The sequence below is a fragment of the Xenopus laevis genome, chromosome 4L, assembly GCF_017654675.1.
Source record: "Xenopus laevis strain J_2021 chromosome 4L, Xenopus_laevis_v10.1, whole genome shotgun sequence".
Taxonomy (NCBI): Eukaryota; Metazoa; Chordata; class Amphibia; order Anura; family Pipidae; genus Xenopus; species Xenopus laevis.
This window is the reverse complement of record NC_054377.1, coordinates 7,846,087-7,873,946: the sequence shown is the minus strand read 5'-3', so window position 1 is coordinate 7,873,946 and position 27,860 is coordinate 7,846,087. Positions and strand designations below refer to the sequence as shown.

The following is a 27,860-nucleotide window of genomic DNA, read 5'->3' as shown; positions in this document are numbered from 1 at the left end:
AGAGGGGAAGAGGGAGGGGGTTACGATTTCCTTTCAAGTGGTCTTGGTAGCCCCTACAAGGGAGAAACAAACAGCTGATGCAAAGTGACAGACGTCAAATGGGAGAGCAAGACCCAATGCCACAAGACGTCAACGAGGAACCCGGGGAACTTGGTGTCAAGATATATTCACCATTGATAAAGATTTTATATTTATACGGCATAGGGGGGAGAATGTGAATAAATTATACGTACACTGTAAATAAAGCCTTGAGCACCTACCCTGGCATTATCTTACCAAATTCACTAATATATATATATATGGAGAAATGAATGAAATATCACATGCCATTAATACATTTGAGGGGCAGAAATGGTTATGAAGAACATCAAGAGGGAACATTGAGACTCTCACCCGTCTGTTGATGCCATGGTTCTCCAAGGTGCTGTGTCTTCTCCAGAAGGTCTATAGAGCGGCTCCGTTAAAGAGATGCCTGGGAAGCTTCTTCAGCAGTGGCATAAACTGTACTCCTGTAATCCACACACTTCCACTCCCCAAAAAAATCCAAAAAGGACCAAGGGGCGAGGGAAAGAACCAGAAGGAACGTTGCAACTGCCTCAAGTTTGATGTGTCCACAGCATCCAGACCTGAAATGACTAGAAGGTTTCCACTGCCACCTCTAGTGGAGACTAGACCCTGGTGAGAGCTACAAGGAGGTGGAACTCTTGGGGGGGGTTGGGACTTCCTTTTTTTTTTGTCTCCCCCCTTTGATTTCTTGCTTTCTTGCCTGTCACAGAGCTCCTCGCTGACCTGCTGCCGGCTAGAGCAGGGGATTGGAAAGGGTTTTAGTATTCTAGCCGTGGATTTGCACTCTATCCCTCTCTATTTTAGGCAGAGCTGACATCACAGGGTTGTTGCTCTGCCTCTTTAAACCCTCAGCCTTCTTTAAAGAGCATTCGCCGAGATGGGGAGAGAAAGAGAGAATGAGCCGGGGAAGCTCTGCTGTCAGCACCGTAGGGTGAACACTTCATATAAAATGACAGGTTATCACATCATTTGCAGCAGCAGCAAGTTCTCCTGGAAAAATAACCCCCATCCTCCTCCTCCTCCTCCTCCTCTTCCTCACCAGATGAGCCCTATGGCCTTACAGGGGGTGATGTTAAAAATGATTCCTTTTTATTCTGCTCTTTCTATTCAAAATATATATATATATATACTATACAAGTATGGGATCTGTTATTCGGAAACCCAAATTATGGGAAGTCCATCTCCCATAGACTTCATTTTAATAAAAGAATTCCAGTTTTAAACAATGATTTCCTTTTTCTGTGTAATAATAAAACAGTATCTTGTACTTGATCCCAACTAAGATAAAATTAATCCTTATTGGAGGCAAAATAATTGGGTTTATCAAATGTTTAAATTATTTTTTTTGTTGATTTATAGTATGGGGATCCAAATTATATAAACAACCCTTATCCTGAAAACCCCAGGTCCCATGCATTCTATATAACAGGTCCCATACTTGTATTATATTCTTATGTTGCCTGTTTATAGGGACCAATGGATTCTAAGCATTTAAACAGCTTTTTAAAAATAGTTTTTGTACATAACTGACCCTTTAAGCATTTTATCATTTTATCATATTCTGGAGGGAGTAAAATATACATAAAGTTAGATTTACTGTATCAGAGAATGAGGGTTTAGCTCATTGTGTCCATAATATTTCTTATCTGTATGTTTGTATTTTTCCCTAGACAATACATGACGGCATAGCAACTTATGTGCCCAGAACATTCCTTAACTGTGAATGCTGTGGGATAGCAGGTATAGTAGGGAGAGATGGTGCCTATAGTAACAGTGGGATAATAGTCTCTGGGAAGGGAGTGTGACTGTGGGATAGCAGGTATAGTAGGGAGAGATGGTGTCTATAGTAACAGTGGATAATAGTCTCTGGGAAGGGAGTGTGACTGTGGGATAGCAGGTATAGTAGGGAGAGATGGTGTCTATAGTAACAGTGGATAATAGTCTCTGGGAAGGGAGTGTGACTGTGGGATAGCAGGTATAGTAGGGAGAGATGGTGTCTATAGTAACAGTGGATAATAGTCTCTGGGAAGGGAGTGTGACTGTGGGATAGCAGGTATAGTAGGGAGAGATGGTGTCTATAGTAACAGTGGGATAATAGTCTCTGGAAGGGAGTGTGACTGTGGGATAGCAGGTATAGTAGGGAGAGATGGTGTCTATAGTAACAGTGGATAATAGTCTCTGGAAGGGAGTGTGACTGTGGGATAGCAGGTATAGTAGGGAGAGATGGTGTCTATAGTAACAGTGGATAATAGTCTCTGGGAAGGGAGTGTGACTGTGGGATAGCAGGTATAGTAGGGAGAGATGGTGTCTATAGTAACAGTGGATAATAGTCTCTGGGAAGGGAGTGTGACTGTGGGATAGCAGGTATAGTAGGGAGAGATGGTGTCTATAGTAACAGTGGGATAATAGTCTCTGGGAAGGGAGTGTGACTGTGGGATAGCAGGTATAGTAGGGAGAGATGGTGTCTATAGTAACAGTGGATAATAGTCTCTGGGAAGGGAGTGTGACTGTGGGATAGCAGGTATAGTAGGGAGAGATGGTGTCTATAGTAACAGTGGATAATAGTCTCTGGGAAGGGAGTGTGACTGTGGGATAGCAGGTATAGTAGGGAGAGATAGTGTCTATAGTAACAGTGGATAATAGTCTCTGGGAAGAGAGTGTGACTGTGGGATAGCAGGTATAGTAGGGAGAGATGGTGCCTATAGTAACAGTGGATAATAGTCTCTGGGAAGGGAGTGTGACTGTGGAATAGCAGGTATAGTAGGGAGAGATGGTGTCTATAGTAACAGTGGATAATAGTCTCTGGGAAGGGAGTGTGACTGTGGGATAGCAGGTATAGTAGGGAGAGATGGTGTCTATAGTAACAGTGGGATAATAGTCTCTGGGAAGGGAGTGTGACTGTGTGATAGCAGGTATAGTAGGGAGAGATAGTGTCTATAGTAACAGTGGATAATAGTCTCTGGGAAGGGAGTGTGACTGTGGGATAGCAGGTATAGTAGGGAGAGATGGTGTCTATAGTAACAGTGGATAATAGTCTCTGGGAAGGGAGTGTGACTGTGGGATAGCAGGTATAGTAGGGAGAGATAGTGTCTATAGTAACAGTGGATAATAGTCTCTGGGAAGGGAGTGTGACTGTGGGATAGCAGGTATAGTAGGGAGAGATGGTGCCTATAGTAACAGTGGATAATAGTCTCTGGGAAGGGAGTGTGACTGTGGGATAGCAGGTATAGTAGGGAGAGATGGTGTCTATAGTAACAGTGGATAATAGTCTCTGGGAAGGGAGTGTGACTGTGGGATAGCAGGTATAGTAGGGAGAGATGGTGTCTATAGTAACAGTGGGATAATAGTCTCTGGGAAGGGAGTGTGACTGTGGGATAGCAGGTATAGTAGGGAGAGATGGTGCCTATAGTAACAGTGGGATAATAGTCTCATATGTAATAATGGGCAGCAATTACTCACACGAGAGAAGGTGCACTTTGCAGAATATTGGATATGGATTATAATATTTCCATAGGATTCTAGAAGAAGGGCATTTCAGATCTCTGGAATTTGTATTCAGTGTGTAATTAACTAATTCCACTAAAAGCCAAAGCAGAAAATGAGTCTAAGAGTGGAACATCAATAAGACCAGCTACTCATGAGGAGAGGGGAAGGGGGTGAATATGCAGAACAATAGGTGAGACGATAAAAAGGATAGAGATCCTCTTAAGCAATTTCAAAAAAATGAATCAATAAACAAACTGTTACATTTGAACATCATTGAGACAATTTACTGCCATATAATGAGAAGGAAATCCATATATTTGGTCGTACTGACACCTTGTGGTCATTTCAGTGATTCATTGGTCACATCTCCAGGTTTCAACAATAATTTCTTCGTTTCTCTTTCTATAGAGCCAAAATATTCACCATTACTTTATGGTGATATTTTCCAAACTTGAAAGACAGTGATGAATAACCACAATTCGCATGTTAGAATAATTTATATGGCGTTGCTCTGCTCTAACATATAGAACACCCTAGAGCTATGTCTAATCTGTTCTATTATTATTACAATCGAGCACAGAATCTGCTTCTTAAATTTGGCCAAAGCCCAAGGCTGAAATAAATCTCACAGCAAATATACCAGAACCAGCTAATGAAGTTAGTGAGAAGAGGAAAGTCTTGTGTTGTTTATCAGCTTGTTTAATGAGATATTCATTAACTGAAAAGTTACAACGAGACCACTGATTGTACCATGTCATGACAGCATCTGATGAGACCTCCAAGGGCCCACCAGTGAACCTGACATTGAGGAACCACCAGTGAACCTGATATTGAGGATCCACCAGAGAACCTGACATTGAGGGATCTCTGGAAAACCCGACATTGAGAGACCTCCGGAGAACCTGACATTGAGGGAACTCCGGAGAACCTGACATTGAGGGACCTCCGGAGAACCTGACATTGAGGGAACTCCGGAGAACCTGACATTGAGGGATCACCAGAAAACATGACATTGAGGGTCCCACCAGAGAACCTGTCATCAGGGCCCATCCTTCCAACAATTAGATGCAGACAGCCCTAAATGAAATAGGTGCCATATAGACCTGTGGTGGAAATATAAAAGGGCCATTGGGAATCGTCCTTGGCTGAGGCCCACCAGGAAATCCTCTGGTACTCAAACAAATCAGTGCGAAAGAATTATATTATCCCAATGCACACCAAAGAAAAACAGTGGCAACACAAAGTGTCTTGAGACAAAATAGGGCCCCTCTGTTTGGTGGGCTGCAGAAGTGTTGGGACCACTCTCAAACTAGAGCAAAGACTTGCTCTACTTGCTGCTCTCATTGCAGTGGTCAAGGTGGCTTCCATTGCTTTTCAGTCAGGCCTTAGCCCTCCGCCCTTACCTGGCCATGGTAGAGAGTGACATAGGAAAAAGACCTAAGACTTCTTGACCTAAGTAATTTCATAGAGAGGATGAAGTAACTACCTAGGATGACGTTCCTAGTGGCCAATGCTATAGGTCGGGACACAAAATCCAGGAGGGACAGTTCTGAAGGCCAAGGGGTCAGAAAGGATCTTCCACCCACTGATAACTATGGTGTATTCTTCTCTGTAGAATTTACCCTGGACCACTTTCAGCTTGGACACTTTGATGATTGAGCACTTCCCAAGGTAGGTTACGCAGTGTGCCGCCATCACCACTGTCCGCTAATTCAGTAGGGCTCCACTGCAAACCAATACCCAGGAGCCCTTCCGCAGGCTGGCATTCTTCACCCCATTCAATCTGCGGTATAGTGCTGTCTGCCAAGGCCACCTCTGTCCTCCCAACTGGGTTATGTTGAAGTTCTCAAGCTTCCCACAGACTGGAAAGGAAAAGAAAAGTCAAACAGCCTGAAACTATAGCGGTATAGGGTCAGTATTTACATAACACATCCTAAACAGGATCATTGATCCTGTAATCCAGTCTTGAGTCAGGTCTTTGTGTGTGTGTGTGGGGGGGGCAAAGCAATAGAACTTAGAGGCCATCTACATAGTGAGCTAAAAGGTGGAAATACCAATGACCTTAGGCAATTCATGCCCATGCAGGGCAGTTAGTTATGGGAAACCATGATAGGTGTCTAGGTGGGTGAACCTAGGTTCTCAATTGCACCAGTAACCACATACAATCCTAAAAAAGGAATTCATCTCATCTCATTTGAAAACGTAATGGTTATCAAAAAAAGCCCTACTTGAAAGTCCGACCTTTGATCAGGGTCCTGTTTCCATGTATGTATCTATTAGTCATAATTTAAAGAATATCTAGGACAGCTATTTACCCCAAATCTCAACTCAACTGATCTTCAAGCTCGGCTTCCAGCAGATGGCCATTCTTCTGAATTCTCACCTAGCTGGTGTTCAAGCTGAGCTCCCCCTACCACTGCTCCAAGCCACTTCAGCATGGTCAGCCCCACAGATTGGGAACCGCTGATCTTAGGAATGGTGCTTTGCAGCTAAACTTGGGTAGCCTGAGATACCTGTTTGGTCTTAGAAATTATTAGCTCAATGATGACCTAAGTTTAGTTGACCTTTCCATGGAGAGGAGCCATGTTTACCCATGCAGAATTCAGAGAAACATACTAGGGATGCAAGATGGTGCTCTCCCGCTCCACTTCCCAGTCTTCAAGCAAGTTCTCCTGCTGCTCCGGGTGCGCCGGTAAAAGGGAGATACACAGTCGTACTGCAGCTGGGTGAGCAGATGGTGGTAGCCAGGAGGCAGCTCTCCGGGAGGTAAAGCTGGTTTCTTGGTTGGCAAGACGTCAATCTTTTCCTTGGTGAATGAAGCAAAGTATAACTGGTGGAGCGGGGTTTCCTTAAGTGAATAGAGGGGATCAGTGAGATGAGTTCATCATGAACAACTGTTGGCCTAATTAGGGGGAATTTTAGTAGCACAAGATTAAGGGCAACTGTCACCTTAAGAGGGAAGCCCTATGTGACCAGCAGTCAGTCGGGAAGCACAGACAGGGCAATGGTGGACTTCAGTGAATTAGGCTCATGGCACAAACTCTCCATTTTCCATCCAGAGTATAAGCGTCTGAACTGGACCAAGGAGCCAATCATCTGTTTTAATGTAAAACCTCTGGCAACAAGCAGTTTCCTTTAATCCAAATCACTGGCTGCATGGCCGGAGGTAATCTGCTTCATCAGGAAGCAGTGGCAAGAAAAACTGTGATAGTAAAAGTCAGTTCAATCGGGAATCACTGTCATAGTAACAGGCAGTGTAATCAGGAAACACTATCACAGTAACTGTCATAGTAACAATGCCACTGTAGCTGTCAGTTTAATCAGGAAACACTATCATAGTACAACTGTCATAGTAACAGTGAGTTTAATTAGGAAACACAGTCATAGTAACTGTCAGCTTAATCAGGATACACGTTCATAGTAACTGTCATAGTAACAGTCAGTTTAATCAATATACACGGTCATAGTAACAGTCAGTTTAATCGGAAAACACTCAATTTACTTAGGAGCTGTCAGTTTACTTAGGGAGTGTAGACACTGTAGGAGCCAACTTACCAAGGAGGGAATAAGGAAGCATTGTCATGACAACATCTTATTGATCATCTTAATTAGGTAACTGTGAAAGGAACAGTCTACTTAATTAGGAAACATTGGCGCGAAAACACACTGGAATCAGAGCAACAGTCAACTTAATTAGGGGTGCATCTTCATGGCAACTGTCAACTTTATTAAAATGTGCTGACAGAGTGACAGTCGCTTTAATTGGCAATAATATATCTAATTAGCGAGCGCTGCCCCCAATAATAATCAAATGATTTAGGGGGTGGGAACATGATTTTTTTCATGAGTTTCGGTAGGGAGCACTGACATTACGACAATAAGCGTAATTCCAGCGTTGCCATGACAACAGCAGAAAGCCATAGGGCCATTAGTTATTGTTGGTCTCACTGTGACTGGACCAGGGATGGAAGCATTCTCTGTCGTACCAAGTCTGGGACCTTTGGCTCCTTTAAGCTGAAATACAACAGCATATCTCTGTGATATATATATATATATATATATATATATATATATATATATATATATATATATATATATATATATATATAGTGAATAAAGTACCCCCTCTTGTAAATTATAAGGATATTATAAGTTACCGAGGAGTTTCATGACCATATAAAAGTACGAGGCCGAAGGCTGAGTGTTTTTATACAGGTCATGGAACTCCGAGGTAACTTCTAATATCCTCATATTTTACAACTGGGGGTACTTTATTTATTATAATACACAAATTTCAATGAGTCATGTGACAGAAATGACATCAGAACTCACCGTTTATAAGGGTATAATTTACAGGATATTCATGGCTTTTGTGTATTTTATATATATATATATATACATTTTCGAAGCAGACAGCACCTCATGTCAGGTAAGCCATTTTGTGGCTGTCCCTGTGCACGGAAAAAATTAGTGTATAATCCAATCAAGAAAAACCAGCACCAAGGGACTTTAAGTATGCAAAAAAGTTGTATTTAAAACATATGTATCACCGACGTTTCGGTCCCTATTGGGACCTTTTTCAAGGTACAAATACATATAAAAATGTCCATTAAATAGAAAACACACCCCCCTCATGTGATCGTGTCTGTGACATCATGTGCATTATTAACCCCTTATAAGGCTGAATAACAGCAATAGTGCAATATAAAACTGCTAAAATTCCTCTATAAATAAGCAGTCAAAAAATTACGTATAGTGTACAGCTTCAAATTTAGGGTTAGAACTCAATTTAAAACCCTGTGTTAACACATTTAAAATCATCACTGATGGATCCTTTGGACCGGTATTTATCTCTAATCTGTTATGTAACTATGTGAAAGTGACAATATTGACTTTAGATACAATCTATTCAACATAAATAACTCCAATCAGATTTTTTAGACATAAGGTTGTAACACTGTTTCATCAACCCTTCATTGAGAGACATTATCTTTTGTTCAAAAAGCCATTTAGTTCAGTCCTTTAGGGGAAACACATCCGAATTCGAAAGTCCAAAATGCCTCCCTCTGTAGCAATAACTGATCCACATCTCCTCCCCTACGTGGTATTCTCACACAGTCTATAGGCATGCATTTGAATGAGGCAATGTGTGCGTTTAGCCAGTGTTGTGCCAATGGTTGCTTAGAGATATCCTGCTTCATCTTTTTATTGGCATAATTAGGATCTAATGCTGCCCGTATAGTAGAGCGGTGCATGCTGATTCTGTCCCTCAATTGTCTTGTGGTTTTTCCACAGTACAGCATCCCACATGGACATTTAATAATGTACACAACATTTTGGGACTGACATGTTAGTCTCTGCCGAATATTGTAAGATTTGCCATTATGTGGATGATAAAATTTATCACCTAAAATAAGTGTATTTGCACATCACACAATTGTTGCATTTGTACACACCTGGTTTGAGCAAACTGCCTCCCGTTGACTGTGTATATTTACTTGCTGGATCAGCTGCTGACAGTATTTCTTTCAAATTTCTGTTTCGTTTGTGCCCAAAACGTAGTTTCCTACTCACTAGTTTGGACATCTCCGGATCTGTATTAATCAAAGGCCAAAACTGTGTAAGAGATTTTTTAACCAATGAGGTACTAGGTCCATATGTACACATATAGAACAAATCATTTTTAGCTTTATCTCCAGTTTTAGTGTCTTTCTGGAGTAAGGTAGCCCTGTCCAAAGAAAGGGCCCATTCCTTGGTCTGGGATATAATCAGTTCCGGATAGCCTCGTTCCAAAAATTGTTTGGACATTGCCTCAAGTTCATTTCTCCGTCCTCCATCTCACTTGTTATCCTTACCACCCGAAGCATTTGTGATCTTGGTAGTGAGTGGATTAGGTGCCTAGGATGACTGCTGTTATACTGGAGTAATGTATTTCTGTCAGTCAATTTTTGATAAATTTTCGTTTGCAATTTCTTTGCACTTTTATCCTTATATACCGTTACATCCAAATAATTAATCATTTCTTTGTCAAAATGGTCAGTTAATTTGACTGGATTGGGCAACGAATTCAGATCATTAGTGAATGTAATCAGTTCCTCTGGGGACCCACACCAAACAAAAAAACAGGTCGTCGATGTAGCGCATGTAGTACGCACCAAATCGACGAAACATGGGATGACTTAAAATGTTGTCAGATTCATATTTATACATGTAACTGTTAGCATACATGGGTGCTACATTAGATCCCATCGCAGTGCCGGTTAATTGGATGTAAAACTTATCCTCAAATTTAAAATAATTTTTGTAAAGGATAAATTCAAGTAGGGGAGGAGATGTGGATCAGTTATTGCTACAGAGGGAGGCATTTTGGACTTTCGAATTGGGATGTGTTTCCCCTAAAGGACTGAACTCTACGCTACAGTTAAATGGCTTTTTGAACAAAAGATAGTGGGGCTCATTTATAAACAGTGGGCAAATTTGCTCCTGGGCAGTAACCCATGGCAACCAATCAGATGATTGCTTTCAGTGCTCACCCTGCAGCTGGCTGAAAAAAGCTAATCACTGATTGGTTGCTAAGGGTTACTGCCCAGGTGCAAATTTGCCCACTGTTTATAAATAAGCCCCAATGTCTCTCAATGAAGGGTTGATGAAACAGTGTTACAACCTTATGTCTAAAAAATCTGATTGGAGTTATTTATGTTGAATAGATTGTATCTAAAGTCAATATTGTCACTTTCACATAGTTACATAACAGATTAGAGATAAATACCGGTCCAAAGGATCCATCAGTGATGATTTTAAATGTGTTAACACAGGGTTTTAAATTGAGTTTTAACCTAAATTTGAAGCTGTTCACTATACGTAATTTTTTGACTGCTTATTTATAGAGGAATTTTAGCAGTTTTATATTGCACTATTGCTGTTATTCAGCCTTATAAGGGGTTAATAATGCACATGATGTCACAGACACGATCACATGAGGGGGGTGTGTTTTCTATTTAATGGACATTTTTATATGTATTTGTACCTTGAAAAAGGTCCCAATAGGGACCTAAACGTTGGTGATACATATGTTTTAAATACAACTTTTTTGCATACTTAAAGTCCCTTGGTGCTGGTTTTTCTTGATTGGATTATATATATATATATATATATATATATATATATATATATCCACACAGCTGAACCAGCCCCAGGGCATATATAGGTTTCTATCTGTTGCAGTGAGATGGCACCCCCTATAGGACTGACAGCTCTTTTACTGGGGATTGTGGCACATTGCATAAACTGATGGATAGAGGGGTGCCACTGGAATTCATCCCAGGCCATATACACCTATATATATATATATATATATATATATATATATATATATATATATATATATATATATTTATATATGGTCCTAATTCATATTCAATTTAAATAAATATTGGTAAAACTGGTCAACCTGGGGGCCTGAAAAATAATCTGCTGTGGAGCCCAGTAATATCTAGTTACACCGCTGATTATGATCCCGGAGAGGTAATTCCCAGAGTGAGCAGAACTAAAGCCGGTCATCTGCGTATTCACTCATATTATTTCGCAATGAAATGGAATTACACAGAAAATACCCTCTTTCAATTTGCCGGACTGTAGGGGTATAATCCGGATAAAATGGAATCCCAGGCTTGGGCACAGGGATTGGTTGGCACTGCCAATGCTTAACCCCTCATGTGCTGCCATGCTTCCTCAGTAATCCTCTTCTGGTTGCTAAGGGGTATCATTTACATTTACCTAAAGGGAATTTATCTCACTGAGTTCATCTGAGGGAGCAAATGACACTTACGGTATAAATGTGGGTGTCCAACTGTTGGTTGTTATCCAGTCTGCCACTAGGGGTTGCCCTGGATATGCTGTGATAGTGAAAGGAGAAGCAAGAGATGGAGTAGAACTAGAATATACTTGCTGGAAAAGATCTTATTCTGATACAATACAGGGATAATGCTTAGTACAGGGAATACCTATGCTGCCATAGTTTTATGGGATCTCTCTGTATAGACTATGAGCAAACTTAGGGGACTGTTCCTGCTGAATTGTGCTTAGTACAGGGAATTACCTATGCTGCCATAGTTTTATGGGATCTCTCTGTACAGACTATGAGCAAACTTAGGGGACTGTTCCTGCTGAATTGTGCTTAGTACAGGGAATTACCTATGCTGCCATAGTTTTATGGGATCTCTCTGTACAGACTATGAGCAAACTTAGGGACTGTTCCTGCTGAATTGTGCTTAGTACAGGGAATACCTATGCTGCCATAGTTTTATGGGATCTCTCTGTACAGACTATGAGCAAACTTAGGGACTGTTCCTGCTGAATTGTGCTTAGTACAGGGAATACCTATGCTGCCATAGTTTTATGGGATCTCTCTGTACAGACTATGAGCAAACTTAGGGGCTGTTTCTGCTGAATTGTGCTTAGTACAGGGAATATCTATGCTGCCATAGTTTTATGGGATCTCTCTGTACAGACTATTAGCAAACTTAGGGGTTGTTCCTGCTGAATTGTGCTTAGTACAGAGGAATACCTATGCCTCTTCCCCACCTTTTTTTTAATTACATTTTTCTAATGTTTTATAAAGCTTTTCAGTGGTTTTCTTTGCTCTGTCTTAGCTCAGCTAATTAATTGCATCCACTCTTATAATTAAACCAGACACAGACATCTCCAGACAGCAGTGAAGCAAATAATACTGGGCCTTTTTGATACTGCTCTATCTTTGCTCTGAATCCCTGCCACCAAGCAAGGCACCACTGCTGTTAAATGCAATCAGGAAGCTCCGCTATGTTCAGCCCTTTGCAAGGTATTTCGCTGGCAAACTCCCCATGCCATGATTTATTCTCTTCTGTCTTTCACTTTATTATTCTAGTTTGCTATAAATCCTGAATGAATTGCCTGCAGAAAGGCCAGAACAAACTCATATTGTAAGTCACGGTGCTGGAACTCTCTCTGGTTATTATAGGAGCAGAACTTTGTACCCCAGGTAAATAAGGGTCAGAGAATTTTAAGTAAGGAACAAATCATTTTCAGGGAATGGAGTCACAGGAGGAGGGGGGGAGCTAATTTCCAGCTTGTCACATCAAATATTCAATTATAAGAAACAAGGGAGCAAGCGACAGAAACATCTGGATTGGAGAATTAATGAAGAGAATTTTCCTGGACTGATCTGATTCTCTGTTCATTAATAATAAAACATCCATTTCTCGCCTGTCCCAATTCATTCAGCCTAGTGTCAGTCACATCAGTGTGCGGCACATAGCGCCATCTAGTGGCAGCAACAAGCAACTATCTTTCTTTCTATCTACGTATCTATTTGTCTCTCTCCCTCTTTCATCCATCTATCCTCTCTTTAGCTATCTATATTCTCTTTCTTTTTTTCTCCAATAATATATTATTCTATTATATCTATTTATCTATCTATCTATCTATCTATCTATCTATCTATCTCTCTGTCTATCTATCTTTTTCTCTTTCTCTCTATATATCTGTCTATCTAGCTGTCTATATCTATCTATCTATCTATCTATCTATCTATCATCTATCTATCTATCTATCTATCTATCTATTATCTATCTATCTATCTATTTCTCTATCATCTATCTATCTATCATCTATCTATCTATCTATCTATCTATCTATCTATGTAATCATCTATTTCTATCTATCTATCTATCTATCTATCTATCTATTTATCTATCTATCTATCATCTATCTATCTATTTATTTATCTATCATCTATCTATCTATCTATCTATCTATCTATCTATCATCTATCTATCTATCTATCTATCTATCTATTTCTCTATCATCTATCTATCTATCATCTATCTATCTATCTATCTATGTAATCATCTATTTCTATCTATCTATCTATCTATCTATTTATTTATCTATCATCTATCTATCTATCTATCATCTATCTATCTATCTATTTATTTATCTATCATCTATCTATCTATCTATCTATTTATCTATCTATCTATCATCTATCTATCTATTTATTTATCTATCATCTATCTATCTATCTATCTATCTCTCTGTCTATCTATTTATCTATTATCTATCTATCTATCTATCTATTTATTTATCTATCATCTATCTATCTATCTATTTATCTATCATCTATGTATTTATCTATCTATCTATTTATCTATCATCTATCTATTTATCTATCTATCTATCTATCTATGTAATCATCTATTTCTATCTATCTATCTATCTATCTATCTATCTATCTATCATCTATTATCTATCATCTATCTATCTATCATCTATCTATCTATCTATCTATCTATGTAATCATCTATTTCTATCTATCTATCTATCTATCTATCTATCATCTATTATCTATCTATCTATCATCTATCTATCTATCTATCTATCTATCTCTCTGTCTATCTATTTATCTATTATCTATCTATCTATTTATTTATCTATCATCTATCTATCTATCTATTTATCTATCATCTATGTATTTATCTATCTATCTATTTATCTATCATCTATCTATTTATCTATCTATCTATCTATCTATCTATCTATCTATCTATCTATGTAATCATCTATTTCTATCTATCTATCTATCTATCTATCATCTATCTATCTATCTATCTATCTATCTATCTCTCTGTCTATCTATTTATCTATTATCTATCTATCTATCTATCTATCTATTTATTTATCTATCATCTATCTATCTATTTATCTATCATCTATGTATTTATCTATCTATCTATTTATCTATCATCTATCTATTTATCTATCTATCTATCTATCTATCTATCTATCTATCTATCTATGTAATCATCTATTTCTATCTATCTATCTATCTATCTATCTATCTATCATCTATATTTAAGCTATCTCTATCTATCTATCTATCTATCTATCTATCTATCTATCTATCTATCTATCTATCTGTCTTGAGGTTGGAACATTAAGTCCTAGGGAGACCTAAGCCTTGATGTTGAGGATAAGGGCCCCCTGACTCAGGTGGGGACAGGTAGCTCCTATTATAGGACACAATAGAGGAGTGTTAAACTGTCAGATTGAGCCAATATTACATTTAATAAATCTACTGTTCCTAATTAAGAACCACAGGTGCCCAAGTCTCTGTATGAGAGTTCAGTTGTTATAGTTCATCCTCCACTACTTCTAGGGCCCAGTTGAGATGAGGAGTGAGGAGTTCTACCCTTGAATTGCGGTGCTGCTTCCATAAATACTTTTCGGGCCAAATCAGTGTTCTGATGTTTCATTTACACAGACCGATTAATATGAAATCTCTGCTGAAAGATCCAATCCTTTTAATTTGAGCTGTCAGAAGGAATGCCAAGGCCTGATGCCCCCCTGCCAGCCAGAAGCCATTCTTTATTCAGCAGCCAGCCAAACCCTGGGACATATTTACTCACGGCTGGTGATTGATAGAACTACCACAATAAAATATACACAAGCACACGGGGGATTGCAGAGCCGCACTTATATAGACATTCCTGGTGCTGAGTATGATGGTAAGAGATGGGCAACTGCCAGTGTCCGGAGGGGAGTAAATCCATAGAGATCTGTAAGGATTTAGGGACATACTAAAGAATGATGGACAAGGCCACAAATAGACCTCATGGAGTGGTGATCTTCTCCCACTTATGTAAATATTTGTGCAGTGATGTCCCTATTAATGCCCTAATATTCCATGAGCTGGGAGTTGTGCAACTGCCTGATTCAGTGCTGGAAATCATGGCTCTGTATCAGTAGTTCAGTTTTGGGTCCAAGACCCCCATTGTGGTCCAACATTTCTTTAGATCCCAGATTATCACATAAGAATTATATTATAAGTCACCCTGCTATGGTTCCAAGAATATGTTGGACTCAGCATCCCAAACGTGTATTAGAACCGCACAGGCACCAAGGGAATGGCAATGTTGATGGGGGGTGATGGGAGTTGTGGTGCAACAGCTACAGGACTGTAGAGAAGCCATTATACAAATGTCTTGACTTGAGCAGTGGCTCCAAATCTCTGGCAATGAATTCCTTTGGTGAAGGCATGAGCAGTGGAGTGGCCTCAACCTTGGTGTTAGATCTAGGGGAAATGCCTACTTGCTTTGTAGACACGTTTAGGACAAGATTTTAGATGAATCTATCTGCTGCCCTGGATATTTTTGGAACTATGACTGAATGACTTACGTTATGAGCTAAAGGGGACTCTGACCAAGGGATGGACCTCCAAGGGGAACTTTGACTAAACAAAACAACGTTTTAGGGGGTGCAAATTGGGGGTGACTGGTACGTATACAATGGAGTCCTGTAGAACAGTAGTGGTAGGCAGGACTAGGAAGAGTTGTGGGGAGAGGTTATGGCAAGATGTCATCTACGGCACTTATAAGTTCTGCCCAACGTAAATGTCTTCATTGGCCCTCAGTTTGGTGTATACTCTATGGTCAGACCAACCAAAATATGTCTCTGCCTAAGCATAATTTCATATATGGCTGAATTAAGCTTGGGGTCACCAGTTAGGAGCTAATGTCCCCTTTGCTTCAATCCTTAGATGCCTCCAGGAGTCCTTAAGAGGGGGGCAATGTTTATTTGCTTAATAGACTGAGAAATAAACATCATAATAAGCCCCAGTACCCAACAATACACTCCATTACCCTTTCTCCTGCACTTCCATAACCTCTTAATAAAGTATGAGTCAAAGGGCTTCTGTCAACACCTCCTCTAAGGAACTGTTTGATCTTCCTCTGCTGAGAACTGACCGGAGATACGTCCTATGACTCTTTTCTGCTCATTAACTTTAATTTCTACTGATTGTGTCTGGTAGCAATGTTAAAACTGTGATATTGACCCTGGTGTAATAGAAAGGATCTTCACTGAATGGGCCAACCTTTGGCAAAGGCATCTGTTCCCTCCATGCTGCACCCTTGGGTGTTTGTGTGCGTTCCTCTGGGTGGATGGGTCTCCAGCCACATCATAATGTACTCACCACTTTCACAGTGTCTCCCAGTGTACCCAGCCAGACACGCACACTTATAGGCTCCTGACTTCTCTGCAATGCAAGTACCATCATGGAAACAGGGTGTTGCAGAACAGGCTATAAAAGAACAAAAATGTGCAGCTGTTATAGGGTCCGCTAAGGCCGGCCATCATACTGGAACAAGACTTAATGACATCATACTGGAGCAAGACTTAGTGACATCATACTGGAGCAAGACTTAGTGACATCATACTGGAGCAAGACTGATTAATATAATATCTAAAACTCCTGGGTTGTTACTGCCATACTGTGAATTTAAGTCAGGTCCTTTAGGTGATGTAGAAGCCATCAAAATTTTTGGACCCATCAGACTGGAAAAGAAGGTACAGGGAATTCCCAGAGCTGCGCAATGAGAGGGGGTGCTGGTTGCCACAGAATCGCTTGATAATCTTTGCATCCACATTATCCCCATGCTCAGCATCCCAAACCTGCATCAGAACCACAGAGACACGGGGTCAGACAATGGCTTCTGGGGATGATGGGATCTGTAGGTCAACAAAAGCAGAAGGGCCCCAGTTGGACAATATATATTGTAAGGGAAAGATGGAAACAGTAGGGCAAGATGATCCACTGTTATGGAGAGCTTAATACCTCCAAGAAACACTTTATTGTGGTGTCAGGTGATGTACTGGAGGACCCACACCTGCCACGGGCCATATCAATATAAACAAAAAAAATTACCAGCAGCGCACTGTGTGAGTTGTAGTTGTGAAATAAAGGTTTCTTCAGCCCAAACACACGCAAAGTAAGGCAACGTTTCAGGTCTACAAGACCCTTATCGATCTTGATAAAGGGTCTTGTAGGCCCAAAACATTTTTTGGTGATAGCAGGGCAAGATGGAGACAGTGGGGGAAGATGATGATAGTAGGGCAAGATGGAGACAGAAGGGCAAGATGGAGACAGTAGGGCTAGATGGTGACAGTAGGGCAAGAGGGAGACAGTAGGGCAAGAGGGAGACAGAAAGGCAAGATGGAAACAGTAGGAAAAGATGGAGACAGTAGGGCAAGATGGAGACAGTAGGACAAGATGGTGACAGTAGGGCAAGAAGGATGATGAAGACAGTAGGGCAAGATGGAGACAGTAGGGGAAGATGGTGACAGTAGGGCAAGAGGGAGACAGAAGAGCAAGATGGAGACAGAAGGGCAAGATGGAGACAGTAGGGCAAGAGGGTGACAGTAGGGCAAGAGGGAGACAGTAGGGCAAGAGGGTGACAGTAGGGAAGATGGTGACAGTAGGGAAGATGGTGACAGTAGAGCAAAATTGAGATAGTAGAGCAAGGTGGAGACAGTAGGGCAAGATGGTAACAGTTGATGTGAAGAAAAAAGTATGAAAAGACAGAGACAGAAGGGCAAAATTGCAACAATCATAATGATATGATAGTAGGGCAAAATGGAGACAGCAGGGAAAGAAAGCAACATTGGAGCACCCTTTATCATTGTTCGCCAACCTCTGAGTATACTCTTGCTCACTTAAAAGTGGGTGGGAGAGTTTAGTGGGTCTCAGCATGATGGCTGTGTGGGTGGATAGTGACAGGGAGACCTAGAAAGATATAATGAACTGAAGAGAAATTGCTCTTTCCTTCCACCTGTCTGTCCAGCTCTCGTCTCATCTGCATATTTAATCAACTTCAGCCTTCAGAGATGGACATTGTAATTTAGAAATCAAATCAACATTGTGAGCACATACACAGTTTATGTTTTTATTTTCGGCTTATGTCCCCTTTTAAAGAGCCTTTAGCTTTCGCTACCTTCACTGGAAGTGTTTATGGTTTGGCTGGCTGGGATTGCGAGGGTTAAACCTTGGACTATAGAGAGACAGGGGGGATTACAGATTCATTTCAAGCTGTAGATTTAATAAAAGGAGAGACTGGGGGTGTCGGGGGACCCCGTTCAGTTGTTATATTTCATTTGCCGCCTCGGCTGCCTCCCCGACACGTTATTAATATTGTGACAATGTGACGCGGATTAAAAAAATGATCCAGAAGCGGAACAAGGTCACTTAATAATTCATTCCCACCATCGTTACTGCTCGGCTGAGTGACACTCTAATTAATAGCAGCGCAGGGCTGTTAGGGGAGAGTATTGAGATCCAGCGGCTGATGGAAACCTCACGTAACTCACCCCTCTATGTTTGTGGGGCCCCGGACAAAGCAGAGGCTCATTGGGCCCCATTATTTATATCCGCTTGGACTTTCTGTTCTGATATATGTTTCAATTTGTTCTTATACAGGTACCTGTTATCCAGAATGCTCGGGACCTGTATATAACCATATAACGGATCTTTCTGTAATCTGAATCGTCATACCTTAAAGGGATACTGTCATGGGAAAAAAAAAATTTCTCAAAATGAATCAGTTAATAGTGCTGCTCCAGCAGAATTCTGCACTGAATCCATTTCTCAAAAGAGCAAACAGATTTTTTTATATTCAATTTTGAAATCTGACATGGGGCTAGACATTTTGTCAATTTCCCAGCTGCCCCAAGTCATGTGACTTGTGCTCTGATAAACTTCAATCACTATTTACTGCTGTACTGCAAGTTGGAGTGATATCACCCCCCTCCCTTTCCCCCCCAGCAGCCAAACAAAAGAACAATGGGAAGGTAACCAGATAACAGCTCCCTAACACAAGATAACAGCTGCCTGGTAGATCTTAGAACAACACTCAATAGTAAAATCCCATGTCTCACTGAGACACATTCAGTTACATTGAGAAAGAAAAACAGCAGCCTGCCAAAAAGCATTTCTCTCCTAAAGTGCAGGCACAAGTCACATGACCAGGGGCAGCTGAGAAATTGACAAAATGTCTAGCCCCATGTCAGATTTCAAAATTGAATAAAAGAAAATCTGTTTGCTATTTTGAGAAATGGATTTCAGTGCAGAATTCTGCTGGAGCAGCACTATTAACTGATTCATTTTGAAATTTTTTTTTTCCCATGACAGTATCCCTTTAAGTCTACTAGAAAATCATATAAACATGAAATAGACCCAATAGGCTGGTTTTGCTTCCAATAAGGATTAATTATATCTTAGTTGGGATCAAGTACAAGCGACTGTTTTATTATTACACAGAAAATGAAAATCATTTTTAAAATTGAGGATTATTTGGATAAAATGGAGTCTATGGGAGACAGCCTTTCTGTAATTCGGAGCTTTCTGGATAACGGGCTTCCGGATAACAGATCTCATACCTGTATTTAAAGGGGTGATACACCTTTCAGTTAACTTTTAGTTAGGGATGCACTGAATCCATTATTTGGGATTCGGCTGAATCCCTGAGTCCTTCATGTAAGATTTGGCCGAATCCGAACCCCAATTTGCATATGCAAATTAGGGACGGGAAGGGGAACAGCGGGAAAAAATTTTTTTACTTTCTTGTTTTGTGACAAAAAGTTATGTGATTTCTCTCCGCGGATTCGGTTTGGCCAGGTACTAGGATTTAGTAGAACATGAATTCTGCTGAAAAAAAAAACGAATCCCGAACCCAATCCTTTTAGTATGTTATAGAATAGCTTATTCTAAGCAACTTTTCGATTTTTTCATTTTTAATAGTTTTTGAATTATTTGCCGTTTTCTTCTGGCTTCTCTTTCCAGCATTCAAATGGGGGTCACTGACCCCATCTAAAAAAACAAATACTCTGTAAGGCTACACATTTATTGTTATTGCTACTTTTTATTACTTTTTTTCTATTCAGGCCTCTCCTATTCATATTCTAGTCTCTTATTTAAATGAATGCATGGTTGCTAGGGGAATTTGGACCTTAATGGCTGAAATTGCAAACTGGAGAGCTGCTGAATAAAAAGCTAAATAACTGAAAAACCACAAATAAAAGGCAAATTACGTCGGGTTATTCTAACATCTGCAAATATTGGCTGCCGGGGCGCTAAAAGGATGATTGCATTTCAACGCCAGGTCTATTTGTTCCCGAAATTTAAATTGAATTTGCAGCTTACAGAATCATTTGGTTAAATGGAGTCGTATAATGACAGTAATCATTCTGAATGAGGCGCATCAGCATAATAGGAGCTGCCGCAGGCTGCACCGGCTTGTGATTCCAAGGCAGTTTATTTCTTTAAATCGCTTCATTTAAGGAATCCCCCCCCCCCACTACTCCAGAGCTCCACTGAATTGAAGCTGGAAATAAAAAAAAATTCTTCCATCCCATATAGAGAGTTGGGTTCATTGGCTAAAGGCCCAGTGGGTATAAACTGATACAACTGGGGGTGCGGTTGGTCCACTCCTTCTGCCTCGTTCCCAAGTCATGCCAGTTATCTATGGGACCTGTTATCCAGAATGCTGGCACTTTCCTTACAAGGGATACTTGGATCTCCATAACTTAACTCTATTAAAAAAATGAAACATTAATTAAATACGATTGTTTTGCCAATACTGATAAATTTTTCATAACTTGAATAAAATAGAGTCTATGGGCAGCATCAGACTAGGGGGTCCGGGGTCCACCGGGGCTGCTGCCTCAGGGCTCACGACAAGCCCCAGGCCCCCTACTTCCGCCCCCCAATCCTACCTTGTTTTTCTTTCAGCGGGTGGCCAGGGAGGGACTTCAGAAGCCTCTTCTGCACAAAGACCGGGACTGGGCCGGTGGGTCCCACCATGTTTTTTCCCAGTGTCCCGCCGGACCAGTCCAACACTGTCTATGGGAGATTCCCTTCCTGTAATTCAGAGCTTTCTGGATCATGGGTTTCCTGACAACCTGTCTCACTAAGCTCCCCCTACGGCACTTTGTACCTGAGCTCCACTGATGCTCCACTTACAGCAGGGGTAACTCTCCAGCATGATCTCCCCCCGCGCTGCCTGGATCACTTCTCCGCACCCTAAAGGGGAGAATAGACACTGACATGTGACCTTTGCAAGTTTCCCCTACTTTAACGTCAGCCGAGAGGGTGCACCCCCTAGCTAAAATTTTTAGTCTGTACCGTTCCTTTAAAATGAAATTCACCAGCTCATTTACTGCATATATATTCACATTTCTCCCTAAATTTCTCTCCTGCTGGAGGCAGGGGTAACTCCATGTGCAGTAAATGGATAAACACGGCCTTTGTCTGGGGAAATCATTAAATACCAGAAATAGCAGCTCAGGAATTGGCAGGGAAACCCACTCTGTGCTCGCCATTAAATAAAGTGGATAAACTTTCCTGGAGAGCAGGTCAGATATTTCCCAAATAGTTCCACGCAGCTCCCTCTCCTGGTTATCGGAGAGCCTTACGCTCCCTTTCAAGTCAATAAAAGAAAGCTTTGACTACTAGAAGAAAATTTTTATTTTTGGGGTTACTTCCCCTTTAACGGAGCTGAGTTCAGTGACCACACACACTGGGGAGCTATTTATGCAATTTATGTGCTTTACTGGATAAATGCATGGGTCATAGAGATCTAAAATCAACAGAGGGCCTGCCCTTTATTTAACCCTACGTGATAATATAAGCAGCTCCTTATAAACTGTGATCATGGCCAGCGCCAAAGGGGTTAAATCCACACACATTTTATTTTTGGGTCTGCTGTTGGCATCCTTGTTGCTGTTGTGTATGTGTTGGGGGGGGGTTGCTGGATTGTCGCCATGGAAACACATGCATCCTCTATAATGAGGAGCGATGCAAGAAAACCGATTGGGGGAGAATTCATCCATCTCAATAAAGGAGAAGGAACGAGGGGTTAACGCCGCAGTTCATGGAAGGTTTTCTATAAATAGCAGCTTAAAGGCACAGTTACCTACAGCGACACAACTAGCCCCACAGCAAATTCAGTAAAGGGGCCCCATCAAACCTTCAGTGAACCCATTTCATTAATAAGGGCCCCAGGGCAATTACAATTTTGCTTTTTTTCTAGTTAAGTACCTATAATCTACATGGTAACAGTGCAGCCATATTGGTTATGTTTATCCTCACGCCAGGCTGCGGATATAATGTAAGTGATGATCAGTGGCAGAAAGCTGCTCTCTTTCCCACTGTCAGGCAGGGGGCGGAGCTTTGTCATTTAGATTGAAAGAGCTTTTGCCACTAGAGGAAGCTCTTGCTTTATTAAAAAAGGAAAAAATAGGAAAAGTAAATCTTGAAAAAAAATAGTGCAATTTTTTATAATTTACATCGACCTGAAGCTGCCCGAATCCCTGTGGGTCCCGCGGGTGTCGGGACGTCCCACACATCACTACTGCCAATATAATTTATTTTGTAACAACAGCACCACCTGCTGGTGACTCTGTACTTCCTAATCTTGGGCTGCTCTCTTTCCATTGGTCAGGCAACATCAGAACACGTCTCGGTTTTCCTCCTGAAGGTGCTTCTCTTTGACTGTACAGTTACAGGAACTGACCAGCAGGTGGCGCTTACAAAAGCAAATCTACATTCAGGTTTTCATTGTAAAGGTGGCCATTGACGCACAGATATTTCTGTAGAAAATATTCGTTGCGTATATGGTGGGAAACGAGCCGACCGATATCAGCAGAAGACGTGGGCTGGACGGAAAATTTTGATCGGGCGCCTTTGAAGGCATCCAAACATCGGCCATTGTTGGCCATAGACATCCGCTGGTTTGGCGATGACAACAAACGAGCGGATCTCTCCCTTATAGGGCAAAACGAGCGGATCATAATGGATCCGATACAGGCGGTCGAATCACGGGATTGCATACACGCACATTGGATTTTTTAACCAGATAGAGATCAGGACGATTTTCAACCAGATATCGATCGGGAAAACCTGTCGGATGCCCACACACACGGGCCAATAAACTGCCAACTCGGTCTGTCAGCAGCTTTTATCGGCCCGTGTATGGGGGGGGCCTTTAGTGCTGAATGGTCAGATACAGGTAGAATTCTATTGTTTCTCTCTGTATATCTGACCATTCAGCTCTACACGTGTTTATTGAAACAAATGATCTTACTTGGGAAGATCTTCTCCAAGAAAGATCGTAATTGTTACCTCTACGGCCACCTTAAAGGTATTACTTATCCTTTATACTGTTTTTCCCTGGCCTATAGGGCTTTTTGGGGTTTTCATCAAGATATCTAGAAACCCCCAGTGAGCTTTTTTATTTGGCCCAAGCTCATCCCCCTGCCTGACCCCTGGAAAGAGAGCAGCCCAACAGCTGCAAGTACAGTATGTGGGTAAGGGTAGGACTACACGGATATTTTCGGAGCAATTCGGCGCTGCTGCAACAAAACGCCGTCTGCAAATCGCATGCGACGGAAATAAGGTAAGTAATGGAAATGTCAGATGAAGTCGCACGTTGATCCGGGTCCTTAGTTCCGTCGTATGCAATTTGCCGCCGGCGTTTTGTTGCGTCCATGTAGTCCTACCCTAAGGCAGGGATCATTGACTGGGGTGGAGGGTCCCAGTAGGACCCAACTGAACTGACCCTGTAAATGTCTTTTTATTCATGTCTAAATAGAAGAAGGGGGTGGTGGTCAGTACAAATTTAAAGGAGTTCTGTCCGGTTCCTTTACGGTTGCTCTGTGCTGCAACTGCTAAATGAGATCCAAAGAGTAGAAGAAGGAACTGCAGCAGAATTACTGCAAATAAATTTTTATTCCGAGTGGTTGCAATCATGACATGTTGCGGGTTCAGTACCCTTTATCAACCCTTTGGGGTATATTTATCAAAGAGTGACGTTAATAGTGAAGTTCCGCATCTAGACTGAAATTCCGCCACTCTCCCTTCATTTCTATGGGATTTTTATAGGCGTATTTATCAAAGGGCGAACTTTCACTTCACCCATTGATAAATACGCCTTTCAAAATCCCATAGAAATGAATTGAGAGCTGCGGAATTTCACTGTAGTGGCGGAACTTCACTCTTCGATAAATTTACCCCTTTATGTCTAGTCCAGACCAGATTCCATTGTTTTACTTACCCTTTAAATACTTGACAAACCTTGTTTTAAAAAAACCTATTTCGGTGGAATCCCAGCTGGTGGTTATCAGTGGGGCATGTAAACCACTTGTGCTTTTGTACATCTGATGGCGCGGCTACAGCCCATTCGTTTAAATGATGCCGCCGTGCCAAGGTGAGCAGACGGGCAGCCCAGACATCGCCCACCCCTCCCCCGCTCTGCCGGTGCCTCCTCGTTGAAGCGTAATTAGCTGTTAGAAAGCACGGCAATTAAAAAATCCTTCTGCTTCGCCAGGATGGGGAAATAAGACTAATTAATTGGCTATTAAAGCGCAATTGTGACGGCATGCGGCTCTTAGCGAGGGGATGCGGGCGCAGGGGGCTGGTACCAACGGACTGGGGTCAATGGGAATCTCAACTAATGAGTCAGACTAAACATTTAATGAGCTACTGCCTTTCTACCGGGGTTATTATTATTATTATTATTAGGGCCACTCTTGTTTCATCACTGTTTTATTATAGAATTGCCAACCAATGTGCCCCCAGATAACCCTTTACCTGCCCCCCCCTACAATGTACAGGGCAACAGTATTGAGCTGAGGATTCTGGGAGTTGTAGTTTAGGGTTTGGCTGGCTGTATCCATGCATTACTGCACAGCCCTTTGTTTTAAGGCCATTATAGCACTACAGGGCTATGGAAGGTGATGGAGAAGGTTATGATAAGACTGCAGAATTAAACAATGGATATACAAATCTGAAACTGCCAACTCACTAACACATTTATAGAAGCTCAGGGAAACCAAAGTATGAAGCCGAGGCCTCCTTAGTGGGACCATAATGTGCAAATCCATGAAATTCAGTCTGGGCCATTCCCATTCCACTGCTTTGGGCCCGACAGTTTGGGAATCGGTTCCCCCTAAATAATTAATGTAAGCTCCTCTCTGTACTTACCTTACAGGTCATTTTCTGCTTCGGGGTTGTTCTCTTTGCTCATAGGACAGGGGGGCAGAGCATGAATCTTGTAGAAAAAAAAACAGACTGGGGCATTTGTTACTGATATCTATAGTATAAAAAGTCTGTTGAAGCAAGAGCTCCCTCTAGTGGACAAAGTTATATTAACTCGCTCATAAAGGCAGATGGCCCTGCCTGACCATGGGAAAGAGAACAGTCCTGTACAAGTATTGTGGAACAAGGGTAATTTGGTGGGATAGGGATTATTAATTACTAGCAGGACTAATCTGAATTGAATTAACCCTTCACCTGTGTCAGGGGGCATTGTTACTGCAATCGGACTTTCCCTAAAAAAATAAACACTTTCAGGCCCTTATCTGTTCAGTGAGCTTGGGGACTTGACTTGCAGCACCAATGCATCAGCACAACCCGTGGGCATGCAGAACCTGCCAACTACCCCTCCGCCAGTGCCCCCTCTCCCCCGGCAGTCGTGGGGTCTGCAGCCTTTTAAATGGGGGGTCAGAGGGGCTGCCGCCCCTTAGAATTTTCCACCTGCTTCAGAAAGTTGATAGGGGCAGCCAGGAGGTAAAAAAGCAACAAAGATCAGAACCAGGTCTAGTAACCCATAGCAACCAATTAAACGCTTGCTTTCAAACAGGTGCTTCCTGCTGATTGGCTGCTATATGTGACTCTTATTATATTACTCCCTATGAGCTGTGCTAGGGTATAGATAGGAATGACCAGTCTTGCCGTAAAGAAAAGTGGTTTTGCTGCAAAAGGACACAGGAAACAACAGGTGCAAACAGACACAGAGTAAGGCAGAAAAGATGGCAGAGGCAATGGCGGTCACGTCCCTGTGTTGTGCGTTTGTGCAACGGTCTCTAACACTCGTGCCTGTTAATAAATCTCTCATTTCCCTTTGGGCCTGGGCCCCGTCTCTTCCTCGTGGTTTGGCAATGGGCCCCCGAGACATGTTACATTCCTCTCCTGGAATTCCCAAACAACTAGAAAATAAACACCACCGTCTTCTGTGTTTTCTGAATTGCCCTGGAAACAAAAAGACACGGCCAGAAAGGGTCACAAACAAAATATTATTTAGTTGGGTAAAAACTGGGATCAAATTGGTTGCACAACAACAACTCACAGGGCTGTCCATGAAGTGCTGGGAGTTGTAGTTCAGCCCCAGGTTTAAAGGGGAAGTAAAGTCTAAAATACATTAAGGCTAGAAATGCTGTATCTTGTATACTAAACATAAACATGAATTTACTGCACCTCAAGCCTAATCAAACAAATGATTTATGCTTTCAAAGTTGGCCACAGGGGGTCACCATCTTGTAACTTTGTTATACATCTTTGCAAGACCAAGACTGTGCACATGCTCAGTGTGATCTGGGCTGCTTAGGGATCGCCATAAATGATCAAAACAGCACAAGTCAAATAATATCTGTCAGAAGCCGATACAGCAAGACTGATTAATAATCAGAATATTCAGACTGCACTGGGTCCTGTGTTGTCATGTAATCTAATGTGGATTTTATAGTTTTTGTATTGTTTAATACAAACTTTCTCCAACTCTGCAGAACCAGTGGCTGCAGCAAAATAATCATCCAAATAGAATCCCAGTTTATCTGTTTAAATCTGGCTCCATGATCTTTGTCCCTGCAGCTGGAGTTGGAAACAGTAAAGGGGATGTAAAGGCAAAAATAAAATAGAATCCAAATCTCTACACAGTCGCCGACTGCTCTACAGGGAAACAAACAAAGCTGCTTGAGTTCTGCATGGCTGGGAAGTAAGGCGGGGGCTCCCCCTGCTGTTCATAAGTATGATTGTTTCCCTGCAGAGCAGTTAGGGACCGTCTGACAATTCCTATCCACAGCAGTAAATGAAGGGAGAATTTCACTGCATACAGTCCGGTTTCTTCCGATATTTTCCTGTTTGGTACACGGTATAGTCATTAAAGCAGGGAAGGAAATGTCAAATTGCTCAGAGGGCTCTTGTGAGCATTTTTCGAAATGTATTTTTCTTTTTCTAGTTTTCGAACTACACATTCAACAAATATGATGAATTTGAAACAACAGCGCCACTTGTTGTTCATTTTGGCTGACAGCGCAGATGGTAGAAAATTAAGTTAGTGAGCAGAGAAGAGTCATCTCTGGTTCTAAGTCAAGTTCTCAGAAAAAGCAGCATCACAAGTCTCTTTCCTTAATGTGTTTATAAGGGGAATGTATTCCTGGCACCCCCAGGTGACTGTCTCTGTTTTTATCCAGGCAAAAGACAGCAGTTTTGTGTTGCTTTATGGCAGGATGGTATGAAGTAGGGATGCACTGAATCCAGGATTAAGTTCAGGATTTGGCCAGGATTTTTGGATGGTAGGAAGTAGGGATGCACTGAAACCAGGATTCGGTTCAGGATTCAGCCAGGATTTTTCAGCAAGATGCGGATTTGGCTGAACTGAATC

At 41.5% G+C, this 27,860-nt stretch overlaps 2 protein-coding genes across 2 annotated transcripts in view; both read right to left on the bottom strand.

Annotated features, from left to right (window-relative positions):
• The window catches only part of slc1a2.L (solute carrier family 1 member 2 L homeolog), a 46,585-nt gene extending 45,525 nt beyond the window's left edge, over positions 1-1,060 (bottom strand). The window contains exon 1 of the mRNA XM_018257326.2: positions 394-1,060. Coding sequence (XP_018112815.1) covers positions 394-410 — 17 coding nt within the window. The 5' untranslated portion in view covers positions 411-1,060. The remainder of the gene's footprint in view (positions 1-393) is intronic.
• A 4,199-nt stretch (positions 1,061-5,259) lies between these two features.
• Positions 5,260-25,918, bottom strand: LOC121402867 (inactive serine protease PAMR1-like). The gene is made up of 4 exons (XM_041589589.1): positions 25,403-25,918; positions 16,562-16,669; positions 6,169-6,400; positions 5,260-5,414 (listed from the first exon to the last, which is right to left on the bottom strand). Exons 1-4 carry the CDS (start codon positions 25,412-25,414, stop codon positions 5,260-5,262), a joined length of 507 nt encoding a protein of 168 aa, XP_041445523.1. The 5' UTR covers positions 25,415-25,918.
• Positions 25,919-27,860: the final 1,942 nt, after the last annotated feature.